Source organism: Taudactylus pleione, unplaced genomic scaffold (assembly GCF_031769625.1).
Source record: "Taudactylus pleione unplaced genomic scaffold, aTauple2 ptg000007l, whole genome shotgun sequence".
Classification (NCBI taxonomy): Eukaryota; Metazoa; Chordata; class Amphibia; order Anura; family Myobatrachidae; genus Taudactylus; species Taudactylus pleione.
In genome coordinates, this window is record NW_028284410.1 from 24348137 (window position 1) to 24370323 (window position 22187).

Here is a 22187-nt window from a genome sequence, read left to right on the forward strand (position 1 = left end):
TCACACAAATCCCCTCCTCCTCATGTCAACCTAGCCTGCCGCCGCTGCTTGATCCACCTCCAGGCTCTCCTCACCTACTGATTCGCAGCTCCTGTGGTTCAGCTAGCAAGTTTTCTCTGGGCTGCATACATAGTCAAAGAGAGGGAAGCTATTGTGACAAACGGGAGCAAGCTGGTAAAGAGGCGGGGCCAGGGCTCAGAGCTCCAACCACCCAGGGCGCCTCTATCCCTCTATAACTGCTGGAAGGTAGAGACTGAGCTCCGGAGTGGAGAGAAGAAGTCGAGCGCACTGCTAACGTAACATTCACTGCAGCAGACTCCCGGCAAATAGAGATTGCGGTGGCGGCCGGTTCCACTCCAGGGCATCCTGCGCTTTGTGCGACCACATCGGCCGCACAACCCTAATTACGGCCCTAGTATTTAGTGTTGTACGAAGGTTTCAAAGAAGACCAACCTTTGTGACAGTTTTTATTTCTTAAACGTTCTTAGATGTATTGTTAGAAATAGATATAGATATAAGAAAGCATGGTGTCTGATGTTTGGCAAACTGAAGATGGTTTCATTTAAGTGCATGCAATTTCTATAATTGAACATTTAGGACCTGATTCAGACCCGGTCGCTAAGATGCGTTCGCTCGTAGCTGGCCGATATTCGCATTCTGCTCATGCATCGCAGTGCGCGTGAGCGAACCATTGCTAGAGATCGGGAAGCGATCGCTTGTTGCGCATAGATTGCCCAGCAGAGTGATTGACAGGAGAGGCCGTTTGTGGGTGGTTACAGGGGCTGGCTGCTAGGAACGGGGGAGTGGACATGTGAATGCAGGCATACCTGAGCGTCTCAGCGCCGTTTCAGAGGCGTACATAATTAACAGACAGCATCATTGTACACGTCACAGGGTTGTATTTCACACTGAAGTGATCGCAGTGCTTGAGGTAGGGTATAGTCAACCTCAATTGCTGTGTTCGCTTCCGATGGTACCCAATGTACCGATGGTTGCATACACTTCCTGGAGATGACGTGCGCTAGTGGGCGTCTTAAGACAGGCTGGTGTGCGTCTACATACACTAAGCGTTCGCACGCCAAGACATAGTGGGCGTGCATATATCTTGCCATGTGTTCACCTGTCATGCCGTCACTTAACCGAATTTGCATACGCTGGTTGCAAGTGTATGCATCTAGCGACAGGGTCTTAATCAGGCCCTTAGTGTGAAAGCTAAAAAAAGCAGAAAATGTAAATGATGCACTTTCATTTATTTATCTCCCAATAAGAATCATTAATACAAAAGATGTAAGGAACTTGTATTTCACTACATAAAAAAAACTTGAACCAAGTTTCAATCAAACAATAGATTTACTAAAAAAAACATTACACGAACATACATAAAAAAATAGAGGACAATAAAATGACCCATACACATGGTTCTTCTTTGACAAGCAATAATCAAGTGGATTCAAAGGTAAACCCGAATAGTGGTAAATGAATAGTATGCAATGACCATTGGTGGAGTGTTTCAGTTTGCAAAGTGTTTCGGAAAACACAATCAAATCCACTTATTATAATAGCTGTTATTTCAATCGAAGGAGTGTACTTTAATTCTGGTAATAATCTGGAATTTCACCATGCTTTTTCCCATATAAATAAGTCAATAAGGCTTTATACTGTAAGGGGTATATTTACTAATATGCGAGATATTACAAGTGGAGATGTTGCCCATAGCAACCAATTAAATTTTAGCTGTTATCTTCTAGAAGGTGCTAGATAAATGTTAAGTAGAATCTAAATGGTTGCTATGGGCAACATCTCCACTTCTAAAAAGCACACTTTAGTAAATATACCCATAAGCCTACGTTTATAGAGACATATTTCATAATAGTAACCTCCAGCACAGCCCTTTATGATATAGGCAATCCCGGGGTGATACAAATCTCACAGCTCACCTGCAATGTGATGAATGGAAACAAGTCCCGATGTAATGAGCTGCTGTTTGCTCTGCGGCAGTGCAATGTTATATCTGTGAGCTTGGATGATATATAATTTACAGCTCTGATGACTCTTACAAGCCTCACCCGTCGCACTGTATCTGTGGACTGTAATAGCGTACAGCTGGAATGATTGTAACAAGCCTTATGTGTCTGGCATGTTTAAAGATTACTGCCAACACCATTACAATACTTTAAGTAGCATTTTAATCTTGCTGCCATCGTGGTGCCGGCATAGTGCTGCCGACAGTAACATTGTTGACAATGTCACTGTCAACATAATGACTGCATCCCTAGATAAATGTATAGTATTTTAAGCCATACCCCATTCCATTTAATTAACAGTTTATTTTACTGCATACCCAACAATATTAACCAATTGCAACCCAAAGGTATGGCTTTCGTCCCAACACACACCAAGGGCTAAATGTAATAGGGTGAGAGTTTAGAATATGTCAGAGTTTAGCAGTAAGCTCTCACATTGGTCGAGTTTTATCTTCAAAATGGGAAAACATCTGGATGAGAGTTTATATCGTGAGAGTTTTTTTAATCTAAAAACATGACAGTTTGTCTGTTCTCGGACTCTATTACATTGGCCCAGTTTAAAAAGTGAGTGAGTTAACTGCTATACCCTCACATTTTCTAAACTCACATCCTATAAAATTTAGCCCCAAATATGCAATACTTTTAAGCTGTGACGTGCGGTGAGGTAAATGGCTGGGGAGGCGCACATGGAGGTAGGTCTGAGTGCTGGAAGCCTGCCTCACCCCCTACTCACTGTAATTCTCCCCTCACTACCTTCAGCTTCAGTGTCCACTGATTCTCCTACCTGCATCACTGTGTCTTCTCTTGCTGCTGCTGACTGAACTCCCATGTCTCTAAACACTGCTGTGCACTGCCTGGTCACGTGACACATCCAAGGTGTCCATCAGTGCTCAAGGCACGCCCCATACTCAGAGGCATGCCTCTATTAGCTCTCTTTCTGTGCAGCTTACTTCCCTGGTGTGGCCCCGCCCCCAGCTCTGCAAGTAGTATCTGACTATACAGAAGTTGGTGAGTGTTAACTATAAAAATGATTACAATAAACTAAGAAGATGTTTATGCTATAAATCTCTTCTTTCTATTATTCTAATAATTTTTATATCAAATCTCAGGAGTATGACGGGAGGCTCTGCTGTGCTCTGCTCTATTCTCCTGGTTAAGGACATATGCATGTACTAACATCCATTTCACATTCTGCTGACATCTATTGTAACCAAACAGGATCTACCAATAGGTTATATCAATAAACCAAATTTTGATAAAGCACATAAAATTATTCTAATCCTCTCCTTACACTTTGTCTATTTCCATCCCTCTGTGTGGTCACAAGTAGTCAGATATTTACAGATGTGTCCTCATTATCTCACCCCCTACTCACTGTAACTCTCTCTTCAATACACTAAGCTGCAGTGTCCACTAATTTTCCTACCTGGATCACTGTCGTCTCTTGTTGCTGAGCTCCGATCTCTAAACACTGCAGTGCGCTTCCTGGTCACATGACACATCCAAGGTGTCCATAAATGCTCATAGGCATGCCTCTATTAGCTCTCTTTCTGAAAACAGTACACCTTTGTCTCCAAAAAGTATAATGAGTAACCATGACATCACGTTGGCACCAAATAAGCAATATTCTGTGCCAGAGTATTAGGTCACTTTCACTTACCCTACTCCAGCGCTGTATGTTATTATGCATTCTGTACCGAACCTGCTTACTTCTGATGAATCTCTGCCTGTGCCCCAGACTTTGGCTTATGTTATCACTCGCAGCTAGAGGGCTGTGACCTGTAGACTCACAGCTGCAAAAACCATTCCGCCTTGTGGCAGTTCTTGGTGAACACTGGAGAGGTCTGTTATTGTTAGACTCAGTGCCTCGACCCTGCCAGCACAAACCCTGGTCTGACAGGATCCAATATGCCCAGGAATGTGGTAGTGTACTTTGGCCACAAAGGCAGATTTCCACTGGTAGTCCCTCTCTGAAGGATCTGCATCAACATTTAATTGCACATGTTGAAAAACGAGGTATCTGAACAACAAGTGTTGCAGTATGCTTCATAGCCTGGATGCCTTGCAACCTGCCATTAGTGCGAATGATCAAAGCAATCCTCCTCTGGCGTCACCGCCAGCAGCATTGGGTGGTTCCAATCTTCAGATTTCGCATGCCCTGTAATATGATGGGGAGCATATTAAGTATTGAGGGTTCCTTATCCAATGTTTGATACATTTTTAATTGCTCCAAAGAAATTTTGTTTCCGAACAGCCCAAATTGGCTTTTATCTTTTCCCTATTGTCTGATCAGGCTCTAGCGTGAGCCTCTCCCTTGTATGAACACAATGAACCTCTGTCCCATAAATGTATTGTCATCATAGATGGTTTTTTGTGAACCTGTCAGAGAGGCTTGTGCTGCAACTGGTCTACAACGGCTTTGCCAACGAGCTTTCTCTGTGGATCACTATGCAGTAAAGTTTTATACCTTAGCCTCTGAGCATTCTTGGAATAATGAGACCATGGTCGCTACTTTCTGTCAGGGCCTTAATGAAGGAATTAAGTTGGAGTCTTAAGGAGTTGGCCTTAATAGAACGACCTCCCTCCCTAGTTCTCAGTCTACAATTTTTAGGAGCCACTGCAGCGGCTCACAGGTCCGGCAGATCTCGGTCATTGCTAAGCGACTGGGACACCATATCAAGCCAGCCACAATGGCCGATGGTCCTGACGGTTGCTAGACAACCAACACACTCTACGGCCGCACTGCCTTCTGGTCCTTGCTGTTACTAACAGTCGGGACACTTTCTATGTGCCTGCAGCTACTCAGCTGCAGTGTAATGAAATGCAAGTGGCCTGTCACTGTTCTGGAGTTCCCTGAATAGATAAAGTACAGTCAGGGCCTTGGTACATTGTCGGTTATAGCTTCTGCCCTGCTGCAGTATTCTAGTAGTTTTCTGCTAGTTTTTGCCAGCTATTCTTGCATTTCTGCTTGGCCCTATTTGTAGGAATATGTCTGCACTCTGCCTTTGCCAGTCCTGCAACTACCTGGTTATCTTTTTCTGGACCTGGATACTCTCCTGCTTTATTTCTGTTCCCACCTGAGCTCATTCCTTGTGCTGCCTAGTTTCCACATTGACTCTTTGTACCTGTGTTAAATCCTGGAGGCCTCCTAGTACTGGTACCTAGAACTTCACCCAGGAAAGGCAGCTGTTATAGTTGAAAACCATTATTAGTCTTCAGGAGTTGTGTAGTTATCTCGGCATGCATACTAGAAATAAAGTGGATATTCCCTTCAGGAAGCATGTTCTTGAAAGAGAGTCAACCGCTGCATGACAGTAAAGATGGCACCACACTTTCAAATTCTGATGCGGCAATGGCTTCCTTATCTACAGGGGCGCCGAGAGGGGGGGAGGGGATACTAATTACCCGGGTCCGGCACCACTCCCCCTCCCTCTCATGTCACAGCAGCCCAGCACACGCTGCTGTGTGCCAGGCTGCACTGGGAGACTGCTCGTGGCTGCTAAAGCAGAAGCAGGAGCAGTCTCCTATGCCTATGGGGGGAGCGATCACGCTGTCGGCGGCCCTGCTTATCTAGCAGCATCTGTGAAAAAACCAATGCAAATTGGTCGTTTAAAGTTGTCCCCACAAGAATGAGAAAATTGTTTGAAGAATACTTGTGTCTTTACTGTGGGAATCCGGGTCACATGGTAGCCAACTGTCCCAATAAGCCGAGGAAAACCTGAACCTAAATGGTAAAATAGGGGCTGTTCTAGGTACTCTTTGTTACTCTCTCCTTTGACATTTTTTTCTGTGCATTTGTCATTTAAAATTCAAAACAACTTTCAAGAATTTATGTATGACTTCTCTGGTGACTTAGGAGACATGGATCAAGATATCTTAAGTGAAGTATGCTATATTCTTAGTTGTAATGCATTTGCACTGCTACTAAAATCAGCATATCAGCAGACCTGTGTAATATACTGTCATATTGTCAACAGTATATATCTGCATTCATGGATTTCGGAGCAGCCGAGAAATTCATTAGCGCTTCTCTGGTCTCTGAATTAGGACTTTGTGCCATGCCTCTTGTTTTGCCTTTGTATCTCGTGGGCATTGACAGGAGTGAGCTATAAAATGGCCATGTTTCTCTCAAAACCGGTCCATCGTTATGTATGTGGGGGCTCTCCATCAAGAAGTGATAAGCTTGTGGTCATTCCTCGTGCCATTGATCATCTTTCCTGGACCTAACCTGGCTTCAGAGCCAATCTCCTCAAGTGGACTGGATGACTGATAATATTCTTGCATGGGGGTTCTTCATGCCATTCTTGATGCCTGTAAAAGTTCATTCCTTTTCCTAGTTCTCACATCTGCCTACCTAACCTGATCTTTCCATATTCCTCAGAAAACAACGAGCTGAAAATATTCCAACCTATATGCCTATATACTAGGGGTGAGCGGGTTCGGATTTCTGAAATCCGAACCCCCCCGATCCGAGTCCGATCCGAGTCAGGCTCGACTTTTCCCGCCTGACTCGGATCTGACATCGAGGCAAAACGTCATCATCCCGCCTTCCGAGTCTCGCGGGTTTTGGATCCTATATAAGGTACCCGCGTCGGCGCCATTTTCTCACTCGGCTGTGGACAGTGAAGAGGGAGGGTGGGAGTTAGTGCTGTGTAGTGTAGTGTAGTGCTGCTGTTGTCCACTACTTCAAAGTCCATAGGGGCTGGCTGTGTTGTGCTGTGCTGCTGTTGTTAATAGGGGCTGTGTCCACTACTTCAAAGTCCATAGGGGCTGGCTGGACTGTGTTGTGCAGTCAGTTCCAAAGTCCTGTGCAGTGTCCCAGTCCTAAAGGGGTGCTGTAGTGTTGTCCAGGGGGTGCTCTGTCCATCAGGGGTGCTCCCCCCAAGTGCTAAAAAAATAATATATTTTCTGTGTTTGTGAATTGTGTGCGCAGTAGCCGCACGTGCATCAACAAAGTAGTGCCAAGCGTGCGCCTGTGTCATAAGTAAAGGGCCGGCTGGCTTGACCGTTAAGGGTGCTGTAACCCCCGAAAGTACACTCCAGTCCAAACCAAAAAAAAAAATATTTTCTGTGTTTGTGAATTGTGTGCGCAGTAGCCGCACGTGCATCAACAAAGTAGTGCCAAGAGTGCCCCTGTGTCATAAGTAAAGGGCCGGCTGGCTTGACCGTTAAAGGGTGCTGTAACCCCCGAAAGTACACTCCAGTCCAAACCAAAAAAAAATTATTTTCTGTGTTTGTGAATTGTGTGCGCAGTAGCCGCACGTGCATCAACAAAGTAGTGCCAAGCGTGCGCCTGTGTCATAAGTAAAGGGCCGGCTGGCTTGACCGTTAAAGGGTGCTGTAACCCCTGAAAGTACACTCCAGTCCAAACCAAAAAAAAATTATTTTCTGTGTTTGTGAATTGTGTGCGCAGTAGCCGCACGTGCATCAACAAAGTAGTGTCAAGCGTTCGCCTGTGTCATAAGTAAAGGGCCGGCTGGCTTGACCGTTAAGGGTGCTGTAACCCCCGAAAGTACACTCCAGTCCAAACCAAAAAAAAAATTATTTTCTGTGTTTGTGAATTGTGTGCGCAGTAGCCGCACGTGCATCAACAAAGTAGTGCCAAGCGTGCGCCTGTGTCATAAGTAAAGGGCCGGCTGACTTGACCGTTAAGGGTGCTGTAACCCCCGAAAGTACACTCCAGTCCAAACCAAAAAAAAAATTATTTTCTGTGTTTGTGAATTGTGTGCGCAGTAGCCGCACGTGCATCAACAAAGTAGTGCCAAGCGTGCGCCTGTGTCATAAGTAAAGGGCCGGCTGGCTTGACCGTTAAAGGGTGCTGTAACCCCCAAAGTACACTCCAGTCCAAACCAAAAAAAAATTATTTTCTGTGTTTGTGAATTGTGTGCGCAGTAGCCGCACGTGCATCAACAAAGTAGTGCCAAGAGTGCGCCTGTGTCATAAGTAAAGGGCCGGCTGGCTTGACCGTTAAAGGGTGCTGTAACCCACAAAGTACACTCCAGTCCGAACCAAAAAAAAATTTATTTTCTGTGTTTAGCCGCACGTATATATCAAATCGATATAACATAAATGGAGGACCAAACTTTCTCCGATAAAAATAAAATAGAGAAAGATCAAGAACCACTTCCTCCTAGTGCTGAAGCTGCTGCCACTAGTCATGACATAGACGATAACATGCCATCAACGTCGTCTGCCAAGGCCGATGCCCAATGTCATAGTAGAGGGCACATACAATCCCAAATGGCAAAGTTCAGGAAAATGACCTTGAAAAAGACATTTAAATCAGCTGAAGAGAAACGTAAACTTGCCAATATGCCATTTACGACACGGAGTGGCAAGGAACGGCTAAGGTCGATCCCTAGTATGTTCATGACTAGTGGTTCAGCTTCACATGACGATGGAAGCACTCCTCCCACTAAAAAAATCAAAAGAGTTAAGCTGGCAAAAGCACAGCGAAGAACTGTGCTTTCTAAGAAGATATCACAAATCCCCAAAGAGAGTCCAAGTGTGGTGGTGGTTGCGATGCCTGACCTTCCCAGCACTGGACGGGAAGAGGTGGCTCTTTCCACCATTTGCACGCCCCCTGCAAGTGCTGAAAGGAGCACCCACAGTCCACTTGCTGATATGCAAATTGAAGATGTCACTGTTGAAGTACAACAGGATGAGGATACTGGTGTAGCTGGCGCTGAGGAGGAAGTTGGCGAGGAGGATTCTGATGGTGATGTGGTTTGTTTAAATCAGGCTCCGGGGGAGACAGTTGTTGTCCGTGGGATGAAAAAGCCCATCACGGTCATGCCTGGGCAGAAGACCAAACATTCCACCTCTTTGGTCTGGCAATATTTCTATCCAAATCCGGACAACAACTGTCTTGCCATATGTACCATATGTAAAGGTGAAATAAGTAGGGGTAGGGACGTCAACCACCTAGGAACATCCTCCCTTATACGGCACCTGCAGCGCGTTCATAAAAAGTTACTGTCAAGTTCAGAAACTTTGGCTCAGACCGTAAGCAGTCCAGGGACACCTAAATCCCGTTGTCCTGTTGTATCCAAGCGCCTGCAAACCACACCGTCAACTCCCTCCTCGTCAATTTCCTCCTTAGTCAGGATCGGAAGTAGTCCTGCAGGCCATATCACTGGCATGACTGACTCTCCTATCCGGGATTCCTCCGGAGGATCCTGCATTGCTACGCCTACTGCTGCCGCTGCTGCTGTTGCTGCTGCGAGTCGTTCATCATCCCAGAGAGGAAGTAGGAACACCACTACTTTTACTAAACAATTGACCCTCCAACAGTCCTTAGCGAGGAGGATGAAGTACGACAGCAGTCATCCTGAAGCAAAACGTATAACTGAGGCCTTGACTGCTATGTTGGTGTTAGACGTGCGTCCGGTATCCGCCATTAGTGCAGTGGGATTTAGACAATTGATGGAGGTAGTGTGTCCCCGGTTCCAAATCCCGTCTAGATTCCACTTCACTAGGCAGGCGATACCGAGACTGTACAGAAACGTCAGAAAAAGTGTCCTCAGTGTCCTGAAAAATGCCGTTGTACACAATGTCCACTTAACCACGGACATGTGGACAAGTGGAACAGGGCAGACTAAGGACTATATGACTGTGACAGCCCACTGGGTAGATGTATCACCTTACGCAGCAACAGCAGCAGCGTCACCAGTAGCAGCATCTCAGAAACGCCAGCTCGTTACAAGGCAGGCTACGCTGTGTATCACCGGTTTCAGTAAGAGGCACACCGCCGACAACCTCTTAGAGAAACTGAGGGAAATCATCGCCCAGTGGCTTACCCCACTTAGACTCTCCTGGAGATTTGTGATATCTGACAACGCCACCAATATTGTGCGGGCATTACATCTGGGCAAATTCCAGCACGTCCCATGTTTTGCTCACACAATAAACTTGGTGGTGCAGAATTTTCTGAAAAGCGACAGGGGCGTGCAGGAGACGCTTTGGGTGGCCCGAAAAATTTCTGGCCACTTTCGCCATTCAGCGACTGCGTGCCGAAGACTGGAGCGCCAGCAAACACTCTTGAACCTGCCCCGCCATCACCTGAAGCAAGAGGTTGTGACGCGGTGGAACTCAACCCTCTATATGCTTCAGAGGATGGAGGAGCAGCAAAAGGCCATACAAGCCTATACATCCACCTATGACATAGGCAAAGGAGGGGGTATGCACCTGACTCAAGCGCAGTGGAGAATGATTTCCGTGTTGTGCAAGGTTCTTCAGCCCTTCGAACTTGCCACACGTGAAGTCAGTTCAGACACTGCCAGCTTGAGTCAGGTCATTCCCCTCATCAGGCTTTTGCAGAAGCAGCTGGAGAAAGTGAAGGAGGAGCTAAGACGGAGCGATTCCGCTCGGCATGTGGGACTTGTGGATGAAGCCCTTCATTCGCTTTGCCAGGATTCCAGGGTGGTCAATCTGTTGAAATCAGACCACTACATTTTGGCCACCGTGCTCGATCCTAGGTTTAAAGCCTATGTGGTGTCTCTCTTTCCGGCCGACACAAGCCTGCAGAGGTGCAAAGACCTGCTGGTGAACACACTGTCAGCTGAAGCGGAACGTGACACGTCAACGGCTCCTTCTTCATTTTCTCCCGCAACTGGGGCTGCCAGGAAAAAACTTAGGTATCCTAAGCAACCCGCTGGCGGTGATGCAGGGCAGGCAGGACCAAGTTTGGACATCTGGTCCGGACTGAAGGACCTGGCAACAATTTCTGACATGTCTACTGTCACTGCATATGATACTGTCACCATTGACAGAATGGTGGAGGATTACATCGGTGACAGCATCCAAGTAGGCATGTCAGACAGTCCATACCTGTACTGGCAGGAAAAAGAGGCAATTTGGAGGCCCCTGTACAAACTGGCTCTATTTTACCTGAGTTGCCCCCCCTCCAGTGTGTACTCCGAAAGAGTGTTTAGTGCAGCCGGGAACCTTGTCAGCGAAAGGCGTAGGAGGTTGCTTCCACAGAATGTGGAGAAGATGATGTTCATCAAAATGAATTATCAGCTCTTCCAGGGAGACCAGCCTCCAGAAGGTACAGAGGGACCTGTGGTGGTGGATTCAAGTGGGGACGAGTTAATACTTTGTGAGGATGAGGATGTACACACTGAAGAGGGTGAGGAATCGGTGGATGAGGAGGATGAGGATGACATCTTGCCTCCGTAGAGCCAGTTTGTGCAGGGACACATTAATTGCCAGCTTGTTTTGTGGGGGCCCAAACGAACCAATCATTTCAGCCACAGTTGTGTGGCAGACCCTGGCGCTGAAATGATTGATTTGTTAAAGTGTGCATGTCCTGTTTATACAACATAAGGGTGGGTGGGAGGGCCCAAGGACAATTCCATCTTGCACCTCTTTTTTTCTTTGCATTATGTACAGTTTGGGGCCTAGTTTTTCTAACTGCCATCCTGCCTGCCACTGCAGTGTCACTCCTAGATGGGTCACGTGTTTGTGCCGCCCACTCGTGTCGCTTAGCATAGTCATCCAGCTACCTCGGTGCAACCTTTTGGACATAAAAACACTATTGTGAGGTGTGAGGTGTTCAGAATAGACTGGAAATGAGTGGAAATTAAGGTTATTGAGGTTAATAATAGCATAGGAGCAGAAAAACCTACAAATTCTGTGATTTTAGCTGTTTTTATGCTTTTTTTCAAAAAAATACAGATCCAAAACCCAGAACCCAAAACACGGAAGGGTGGTTTTGGCAAAACCAATCCAGATCCAAAACACAAAGAAAGATCCAGATCCAAAACCAAAACACAAAACACGAAAAGTGGCCGGTGCACACCCCTACTATATACCCAGTGAATTAGTGCCTAGCAAGACACCATTCAAGGGTTGGGTGTATACCTTATCCATACCAGAAACTCATGTCTGAATATATTAAAGAAAACATTGTACATGGTTTTATCTGCAAGTCTGATTTTTTTCTTGTAGAAAATAAAATTGGAGGCCTTCATCTCCACATTGAATAGATAACCCTTAACCCTCATTTCCAAATTATTTGACAATTTATAAGGAGCACAGATCTTCACCAAACTGGATCTCGAGGAGCTTAGAATCTAATGCATATCAAGTCAGGAGATGAGTGGAAAAGCCCACAACACCAAAGAAGAGCATTTCAAATATCAGATTATACCGTTCGGACTCAGTAAAGCTGCTGCAGTATTCCAGTGCTTCATGAACAAAATATTTTGTAATCTGCTCTACATATATGTGGTTGTATATCTTAATGATATCATTATCTTCTCTAAGACTCTCTCACCATGAACATGTCCAGGAAGTTCTTTCTCATCTTAGAAGAAAAAATCTTTTCTGTAACCTGGAAAAAAGCTCCTTCAAATAATCTACCATTCCTTTCTTGGAGTATATTATATCTGCTAAGGGATTCCAGATCGAAACAGAAAGGCCATTCTGGATTGGCCTCAACCTTCAGGTCTTAAGGCTAACCCCTGTGGGTTCTTTAAACAATTTTCAGCAGCTGAAACGAACTACGGAATTGGTGTCAAAGATCTTCTGCAGTGCATCCTGTGTCCATCTTTACTGACCAAAAACATATCCTACTATATGCTTAGTAACTAAATCCTTGACAGGCACAGTGGTCACTCTTCTTTGCCCATTTCAATCTTATAATCACCATCCAACTTGTAGAGTAAAATATGAAAGCTGACGCTCACTCTTGTTCTTTTGATTCCACAGATAAAGAGGGAATCACGGAGTTAAAGCCCAACTTGAAGCCTGGAATTGTAATAATGGCCAGTACTACTCTAGAGCTCCTCCAGGAAAATCCTTTGTGCCTCCAGATTTATGTTCCAGACTTATTTTGTCCCCCATTGTCTATGATTTTCAGGTCATGCTGGAGTCATAAAAACCTTCAAACTAGTCTGCAGACGCTTTTGGTGGCCATGTATTTAACAAGGGGCCTGATTCTGATTTGAGAATAAAGAAAGAGCAAGTAACTGTGTACCAGGACAAACGCAAGAGGTGCAAATACATACTTTTTTTGCATGCAGGGTAAATACTTGCTGCTTCTGCATGTAGCTTATATATGCTGGACAGCTTTATTTTTACACTTCAATTTAGATTTGAGTTAGGACACGCCCTTCTCAAATCTAAAACTCCCTTCACTTTTTAAATCTGTCCCACCTGCAATGCAACATGGTTTTGACAATGTGCACAATCACTTTCCGTTTCTTACTTTATTCCCAAATCAGAATCAGGCCCAAGATTTTTGTGTCTAAATGCACCATCTATGCACAACATAAATCTCCTACCCATAAGCCATACAGTCCACTTCTGTCTTATCCAGGATCAGACCCCTTTCCATGGATTCATCTGTGAATTACAACCTTCTAAAGGGAATATTACGGTACTATTTGGGTTATTGTGGAACACTTTTCAAAAATGTCTCACGGTACCTTTCAAGGGTCTACCCTTTTCCTCTAAACTGGCTTGACTTTTTATTCAGCATGTTTTCCATCCCCATTGTTGTCCTCATGAAATTGTTTCTGAAAAAGTTTCATAGAAAGTTCCCTTTCAAGACTTTTTGGGGGTGTTCAGTGCCCAACCCTAAGAGGGGTTTACTGTCACAATTTGGCATTTGGTGCCAGTTTACCGGATCCGGCAATCGCTCGATCTGCGTGAAAATCGCATTAGCGTCCATCTCTGAATCAGGCCCTAAGTCAGAACTAAGCCGGCCTACAGGCAGAAAACAATCAGCAGAAAACAATCTCCTGGTAAGCGGATCCTGGAGACCATGAGTACTGCCATAGCCAGACCTTCAACCTTACCAGAACCCCCCTCCCCAAATGGAGAAAAAACAGTACAAAAATTCCAAGGAAGGAAAAACTCTGCTTGGATTTGAAACCCTAGGACAAGAGGAGGATGAAGGCAGAGACTGCCTAACCACGAGTCCAATGGCAACCAGCTCCCGCACCAAGTGCAGGAGCATGAGCCCAGGAGACTCATGGAGGAACAAAAAGGAGAACCACACCCAGCAGTCCCCAATCATAAGTTTAAATCCGAAGGACCAAAAAAGGAGAGGCCAGAGGAGAATAGACATCTTGGATGGAAGCTCAGCAGTAAGTCAGCAACCTGCCCCTTCAGCTGTACATAACAAGTAGGAACCTGGAATATTTGAAGGCAAGAACCTCGGCCACTCTCACCAAGCATTCTATGACCACTAGAGTCTTCAGAGAAAATATGCAATATAAAAAAGATGACACCAAAGGGAAGATCTTTAAGGTTACTCAGACATGGAGATCTGTCTAAACCGGAGGAGGCAGAGTCTGACTGCAACCCTGATTATTCACTAGACACTGCCGGGACAACACAGGAAACAACAGGCCGTACTGGAAGACACCACGGAAAGGCAAACACATTACTGAGAACCCCCAATAGCCGAGGCCATCAGATACAACAAAAGGAGACATTGAAATAACACCCTGTCACCATAAAGGGAAGAAGAGGAGAGAATGGCAGTCTCTCAAGTCCAGGGATAGAAACTGTAGACCCTACTCTGCCTGGGCGACCCATCTAACCCCCGTACTATTTGAAAGCTAGGAACACGTACAAAAAAAAGAAAAGGCTAGAGAAGCAATTCTTACCTAAGCCAAAAATCTGGGACAAGATGAGACTGGCACATGAGGCCTCCCTCTATGAAGGCCAACAACTTTGTTGATATGAGAAACTAGAAGTGACAAGGAGACAAAACTAGGTGTAAATCCCAGGAAGTCCACCCCTCATGATCTCACCATTAAAAATCCTACTGTACCTGTATGAGGATGAAAACAAGTGGGTTGAAAGAATCCTCCAAGGACCTGACATCAACAAGGTTAGAAACAATATGACATACACCTAGGGTTTCATGTTGGGCAGCAAATGATCTGAGTGAACTCTTATTCTGTCTCCTCATGCATAGTATACCAGTAGTAACACAGATAAGAATCAACTTCTGTGATCCTGCGGGAAACCTGAAGCATGATAGATAAAACTATAAACTAAGGGTTGGGGCCATAACCCATGGCTGGGTTGAAAACAGGGTACATGCGGGTACTGAGCTGTAGGCTTAGGAAACCCATCAAACAGGCAATAAAAACTGGCAAGCCAGAACATAAAGGAGGATGCCAAGACCCCAATCAATCAACAGACTTACACAACTAGTCCTTTGCGCCAAGTTCGAGAAACCCTACTGCAACTCCCATCAAATGAAAAAGGCAAGTCAAGGAGGAAGACACCGTGAGGTGCATACATCAACATGACGGGCCATCTAGGCCACCTGTAAGCCAATTGGATTCCATGGCAAGCAAGAAGGTAAGAGCCTTCGCCTAGGAATTGTGTTGAGCAAGAAGTACCCTAACCTGAGATTGACCAGGAGCTGCATGAACACCTCTCAATATAGTGACCTGTTCCACACGCTGTAGACAACAGTACCCTCAGGCAGGTTGTGTACAAATGTTCACTGCCTTTATGAGGCGCTACATCCTGGTCTGCTCTCTTAAGCCTCTATTTGCTCAAGATGCGCCCTGTGTAGGAAACAGGCAGAGTAGTCAGTGGATACATTTCCTTTCGCATAAATAGACTGCACTCTACATCAGCACTCACAGAATAATAACAATGCAGAGAACCAGGATGATGCTTATCTTCTATCACTGGAGGAAATAGTGCACTCTCAGTTTAAAGGAAACCGTGATCAGATGCCTGACCCTGGCTATACAGTCCAGTAAAATGCACCACTAAGAGTATAGAAAACTGTCATATACACAAAAGTATACAGAACACAACTGCAATTTTCACCGACTATATACTAAGAGAGATAGAGAGGCCAAGCTGTACAGTACATAATATAGCACATAATGTACATCAGATAATTTCTATCACACACGTAATGAAAGATAGATCATAAGCAGTGTTATAACCTGAGTGTACATCAGATAACGCCTATCACCCCAATAAAGAGAGATATAGTGTAACCAGAGTTACAGATATAATGTACGTCAGATAAAGTCTATCACCCCAGAAGGAGGGATAGAGCCTAAGCAGTGTCATAGAGACAGTGTTCTTCAGAAATACCTATTACACCAGTAATGAGGGGTAGTGCTTAAGCAGTGCTATAGACACATAGCGTATGTCAGACAATGCCTATCGCTCCAGGAGAAGGTATTTATGCTCTTTGTATATTTAAAATGTAGGTATGCTCTGAGGGTGGAAGGCCTAACTGGTGTGACTGGGCCAGATGTGAGTAGGAGATGGTTCCATAGTGCACCGTATAAGGACAGAAGTCTGGACACTACAACTGCAGGTAAATTACAATCGTAATCTATTTACTGAGGTAGCCTCTATTACAGCAGCACTAGTGCTATACCAGTGTCCGACATTGAACCAGCACCAGTTTGTATACATTTTACCATAATTCACTTTTCCCTACTTCCAACTGCTCCCACATGGTGGTAATGCCCCTTTTCCAATCGTTTTTTTTAGCACTGTGAGGGCATCCTGGTATGTGCTTGCTCAGGGCAACATGGCTCCCAGCTACACTTCTGCTACTAGCCAATTAAAATGTTTAATTTTAGGTAAGCTTGCCACATCATCCCTTTATTTTGGGACATGTGAATTACACAGGCTCTGTGGCTGATTAAAACCAGGTAAAATGGAGACTTGAAGTTGACCAGCCACAGAATCTGTACAAATCATGTGTCCAGAATTGAAGGGATGATATGGCAACCCTATTTTTAGGTAATCTGGATCATCCAATTTACTGTATGAGTCTAAACTACTTAAGGAAAAAGCAGGAGAAATTTGAATTTATTATTTTAGAAAACCATTAATTTGTACCAAATGTTATTTTAACAAATGAAAATCCGTCTACAGAATCCCTCCCCACCAATCACATGCATACTAATATGTATGTCAACAAACAAAATGGCCGCCATGTCTGCGCAGCCTGTCTCTCGGGGAGGAACATGACGTTGGGAGAAGGGGCGTGTCAACGCAGGTCTCCCTGGTGATGACGTCGCCCAACCGACGCCGAATCACGTGACGCAGAGAGTGAGTGTGCGAGAGTGTTGCCTACGCGCGGCAAAGGCGAGAGAAGATGGCGGACGGGAAGGGAGAGTCCCGAGCGGGGCTGGCGAATGGGGGCATGGTGCCCCCCGCTCCCTCCCCGCCGCAGCCCCGCCGCCTCGAGGAAATGCTGCTGGCGCTTGAGGAGAGGCTGAGGGAGGACGAGGTGTCGGTGCTTACCTCCTCTGCTTACTGCAGACGGTTCTGCGAGGTGAGTGGGGGAGGAGAGGGGCATAGCGGGGACCAGAGGCGGCGGTGCACTAAGGCCAGGGAGGCCCGGTTATTAGTCTTATTGTGGGTGATGGTGGCATTTTATTATGGTGGATGACAGTGAGTGGTGGGGGCAGGTTACGGGGGAGGGTCCGTGAATGCCCAGAACCTACACACCCGATCCGCTCACCCGCCGCCACGGCCAGCGGTGCCCGTACTTCAGGGCTGGTGCTCGGCGGAATGGCGGATAATCGCTCCCACAATGCACAGCGACAGATGTGCTGGGGAACATTTATGGAGAAACTGGGTTACTCTGTGTCGCTGCTACTGCAGCACTGTGTGTATATGGGGGGAGCAGCTAATACGGAGTGTGATGGTAATGCATACTGTGCATGGGAAGTGCTGGAGCAGGTGGAGATGAGCAATAGTTGTGGTCTGTAACCTGCAGTGTGCACATACTGTAGTACGGGAAGTGTATTGCAAAGGGGAAGCTCTGATTCTGGCTGCTCGGGCTTCCATGGCCCTGTCCTACTCTCGGATCGGAGTGGTAGCTTGGTTTTCCTATCTTTTCACAACATCATCTGCATCCAGTAATGACTTTGATCCTCAGTTTGGAGCTGCAAAAATATTGATGTGTATTGGAGCCAGGCCTTGGTTGTAAAGTGGTCATAACCTGGGTGAATGTGAGATGTTTCTATCAGATTACAGGCTTGTAGCACATCTAACCTTTGATCTTCTTTGTGGCCTGCTAGGGTAATGCAGGAAAGCGTTTTCAGAACTGCTTTGCATGTGGCAGTATTGGACAAGTACCAAGTCCAGGTTGTCTACAATTGTACATTTTCCTAATAACATACTTAACACTTGATATTTTATTAAAACAGATTTTGAATTCTGAGATCAGCTTTCCTTAGCGAATTGGTTGCAGATATACTTTTTGAAATCTTGTAATCTTTGGAGACTTTGAATAAATCTGACCTAGACAAAGTTTTTTCAGTAGCGAGGCATTTGTCACTGACATGTTGCATGTTTTCTTGTCCATGGCAATGTGTCTGTATGCCAGTTTCCACACCTGAAGGCTGTAAGAAGTTCTGTATCAATAGTTCATTGTGTCCAGAGGCATGAATTCATTTGGAGATCTGTTTTTACAGATGCTTGTTAATAAGAACTGTGATAAGTGCGGCCCTACTTGGAAACATAATTTTATGTGAGCAACTATTCACCTTTTCATGCACTGTTTTTACATTAGTTGTAAATATTATGCCCCCTTAACTAAAAATAAGGGGTACAGTAACTGTCTTGTGCTGTCAAAACAGTAATGCAAATCCAACAGCATATATGATTTTATACCGCTGTTTGTAAGTTGAATTTATTATTTGTAGCTGACATTTTTAACTGAACTTGTCAGTGCCTCATTGGTTCTCAGTGACATGCTCATTTTATTGCTTTCTGCAATTTGTTTGGGACTGTAGTTAGCTAAAACCATGTATGTGATATGTATTTAACATAAATGTCATATCTGCTTCTGCAAAGTTGAAATTCAGTATAATCTTTTTTTTTTTCTGTCCTTGAAGTGGGTGGGTTACATTCAGAATAGATTTTCTCTAGCTTAACTTGAGAAACATTGCTCATGTTTAGTTGGACAGTAGAGTTCTGCATTTTCAACACCGACTAGAGGATTTCTGCTTGCACTCTCCTGAGGTGCGAGCAGAAATCCGCCTAAACTAGTGTCGCAGTGCTAGTTTCTGGGTCAGATTGTGCGCTAACACTATCACAGCCGGCACCTAAAACTGCAAATGCAGGTTACGGAATCTAAACACCCGGCATTCAGTGCCATAACCTGCATGTCCCGACTTAAGTGCAGGGCGCAATGGGCACAATTCAGTAGCTTCGGGAACTCCTTCCTGGAGCTATTCAACATCGCATTTAATTGACTTGCCACCTTCGTTTCAGTATTTCTTAATTTTTGCACTGTTTTCTCAATGCCATTGAATTGACACTTCTTATATTTTTCTAAAATATTTATCTATCTACAGCATGCAGTGCATTTTTATGCTGTATTTGACAATTCCAAGCACATTTTTAATCAGTTTTCATGTTATAATGCCAATTTAAATTCTCACCTGAACAACATTGTGCACCTCTATTGGGTGGGGGCATTGTGGTGCACTATGCGGCCATCACTGATGATGGAATCGACCCCCATATGTATGTCCATTTTTAAATCTGGTCTGAATAGAACAACCTGTAGCCAATCAGATCATCAGAATGTTCATGGCTATAAAGTATTTCAGATGAGAGTTTACCGATATTGTAGGATACAATTGTAGGAGACCTGCTGACTTTGGTGTATTAAACACTCATCCCCGATCTCTGTAGTGGAGGTTTGTTTTTTGCGTGCCACTCAGTAATGGGCGCCCGACCAAGCAATTCAATTGATGCTCCAATCGGGCACAAATGCAGTGGATACCGACATTTCTGCTCGTAGCCTCTGGGGTAGCAAGCAGAAATGAGTGAAAAATCCGTTTTTTAATTTTGGAACCCTAACCAGCACTGTAGACTGGTTTAGCCACGATAATTGTCTCTCAAAACAATTTAATTGCTCTATCGTGCACCCATTATTTATCGCCACCCAAAAACAGTTGAATCGCCCTAGAATTGAGAAATATTTTAGAAGATACATTTAATATACATATATAATTAGTTTGCAATGGAAAGGCTATTTTTGTAATTGGGGAAAAAAATATTGTACATACACTCACGCAAATAAAAGTTAATGGGGGGTAATTCAATTCAGTGTGAATAGAATAGCGATGGGAAGGAGCTCCCGGAGCTATTCAATTGACCGCGCTGTTTAGTCCGGCTATAGTGCTGGCTGATTTCTGGCTTAGTGCGGCACTAACAGCCTCGCGGCTGGGGTTTTAGTTGGGGAATGCTGGTTCTCTCAACTAAATACCCAGATTAAGTTGCGAGGACCGGCATTCTCCGATTTAACTACTTCCCATCGGAGTAAACATCGTGGTGAATTGAATAGCTTCGGGAACTCCCTCCTGGTGCTATTCAATTCACGCTGCATTGAATCGCCCCCAATGTTTTTTCTTTTTCTCATCTCTTCTTTGAAAATGAGAGAACTTCTGGTTACAGTGTTGGTCTGAGCTCTGAATCTTGCCAAAGTTGAGTCTCCCTCCTGTTGTCAAAGTTGTTTATTTATGTTGCTGATAGAGAATAGCAGAAATGACTGAGCCAACTCCAGTACCCTGACCTGCACCACTAATTTACCACAAATGTTATTGGATCTGACAAATACAAAACAGTGTTCAGAAGATTAATATGGCAATTATTTTGCAGTAGAATGCACAGAATTAACCATGTTAAGCAAGCCCTTGCTAAGAGCCAGGTGTGATGCAGTTACAGTGCGCCCGGCACTCACGACCAGCCTCGAAGCCACACTTAATGCATATTTCTCCTTAAGGTGCGTACACACGTAAAGATTTTCTGTCCAACCATCCAACTAGTTGGTTGGAATGAAAATCTGGTAACGTATGAAAGCAAATAACAATCGTCAATTTGCTTCCAAATGCCGGAAAATGGACAAAAACTGTTTGAACAAATTGTTTAGATCAAACATTTAATAAACTTGTATGACAACCATTTTCATCTGTTTTCTGGCATTTAGGAGCAAATTGCTGATCATCATTTACTCCCATACGTTACCAGATTTTCATTCCAACCAATCAACTAGTTGGCTGGTTGGACAGAAAATCCTTAGGTGTGTACCCAGCTTTACGCCTCAGGAGGGAGCGAGCAAAAATCCGTCATAAGTGCAGCCTTGGGGCTTGTCACGGTACTTAACTGAATAGCTCCCTGGCACTTAGCCCTGGAGCTAAATTCCCCTCTAACAATTTAATTTGTTTATTAAGAAATACCATGTTTAAGAGGCAAGAGCGGGCAATCTCCGACATAACTGCGTGCTGAATTCAATAGCTCCGGGAGCTCCTTCCCAGCGCTATCCAATATATGTTGAGTTGATTTGAGAACATAGGCTGTTTTTTTTTTTGTTAGCTGTCGATTGTTTCAGTATAGGGCACATGTTCTCAAACTCGCTCGACAGGACTCCAAACAATGCATGTTTTCCATGTCTCCTCAGAGAATCACAAGTGAAATAATTAGCCCCTCCCTGCTAGGTGACGTGGAACATATCTACACTGTGGGGTCCTGAGGAGCGAGTTTGAGAACCACTGGTATATGGGAAACTGTAAGGTTGCTGTAAACAAAACATGGAGGGCTTTAAAAAGTCTAGATTAGGAGCCTTTGTCCTACACATGGGTGCCGGGAACGGCTGCATATCTTTTTAGTGTTCCCCCACAACTAAGCAGGGTGATCCACTATATAATTACTAGCATTCCCGCTAGGCTGTTTTAGCGGGGCGCGGCGCCCTGCCCTCCAGAAGGAGGGCAAAAAGCGCCCTGCCCTCACAGCCTGCAGGTGCCGTCTTCACCCGCGGGTCGCGCAGTGTCCCGCGGGTGGAGAAATGTGCGGTGACCCGGTCACCGCCAGAGAATAGACGCCGGGCGCATGCGTCCGGCATCTATTCTCCCTGTCTGCAGCGCTTGGGGGCTGCCCGGCGTGTCCGTAATTGTTGGGCACGCCCCCAAGAGTGATGAAAAGGGGACGCGTCTTATAGACACGCCCCATTTTCAATGGCCACGCCTCTTTTCGGATGCGCATGCGCCTTCGGTGCACGCACAAAGGTGCCCTCCCTGGCTCCGGCACCCTCCATGCCACCGGAGCTAGAGTGAACACTATAATTACTATACTATAAAATTCTTTGGGCGGGGCGGGGGAGATTCAATTGGTTTTAAGCACCCAATGGGGAGATAT

General features: G+C 45.1%; 1 protein-coding gene and 1 long non-coding RNA gene across 2 annotated transcripts in view; one reads left to right on the forward strand and one right to left on the reverse strand.

Moving 5' to 3' along the window:
- Positions 1-137, reverse strand: part of LOC148542985 (uncharacterized) — a 127209-nt gene extending 127072 nt beyond the window's left edge. Inside the window, exon 1 of the long non-coding RNA XR_015874163.1 lies at positions 75-137. This is a non-coding gene — a long non-coding RNA (uncharacterized LOC148542985). The remainder of the gene's footprint in view (positions 1-74) is intronic.
- Positions 138-17084: 16947 nt separating this feature from the next.
- Positions 17085-22187, forward strand: part of RLF (RLF zinc finger) — a 36451-nt gene continuing 31348 nt past the window's right edge. Inside the window, exon 1 of the mRNA XM_088462552.1 lies at positions 17085-17310. Within this exon, the coding sequence (XP_088318678.1) occupies positions 17131-17310 (180 nt within the window). The 5' untranslated portion in view covers positions 17085-17130. The remainder of the gene's footprint in view (positions 17311-22187) is intronic.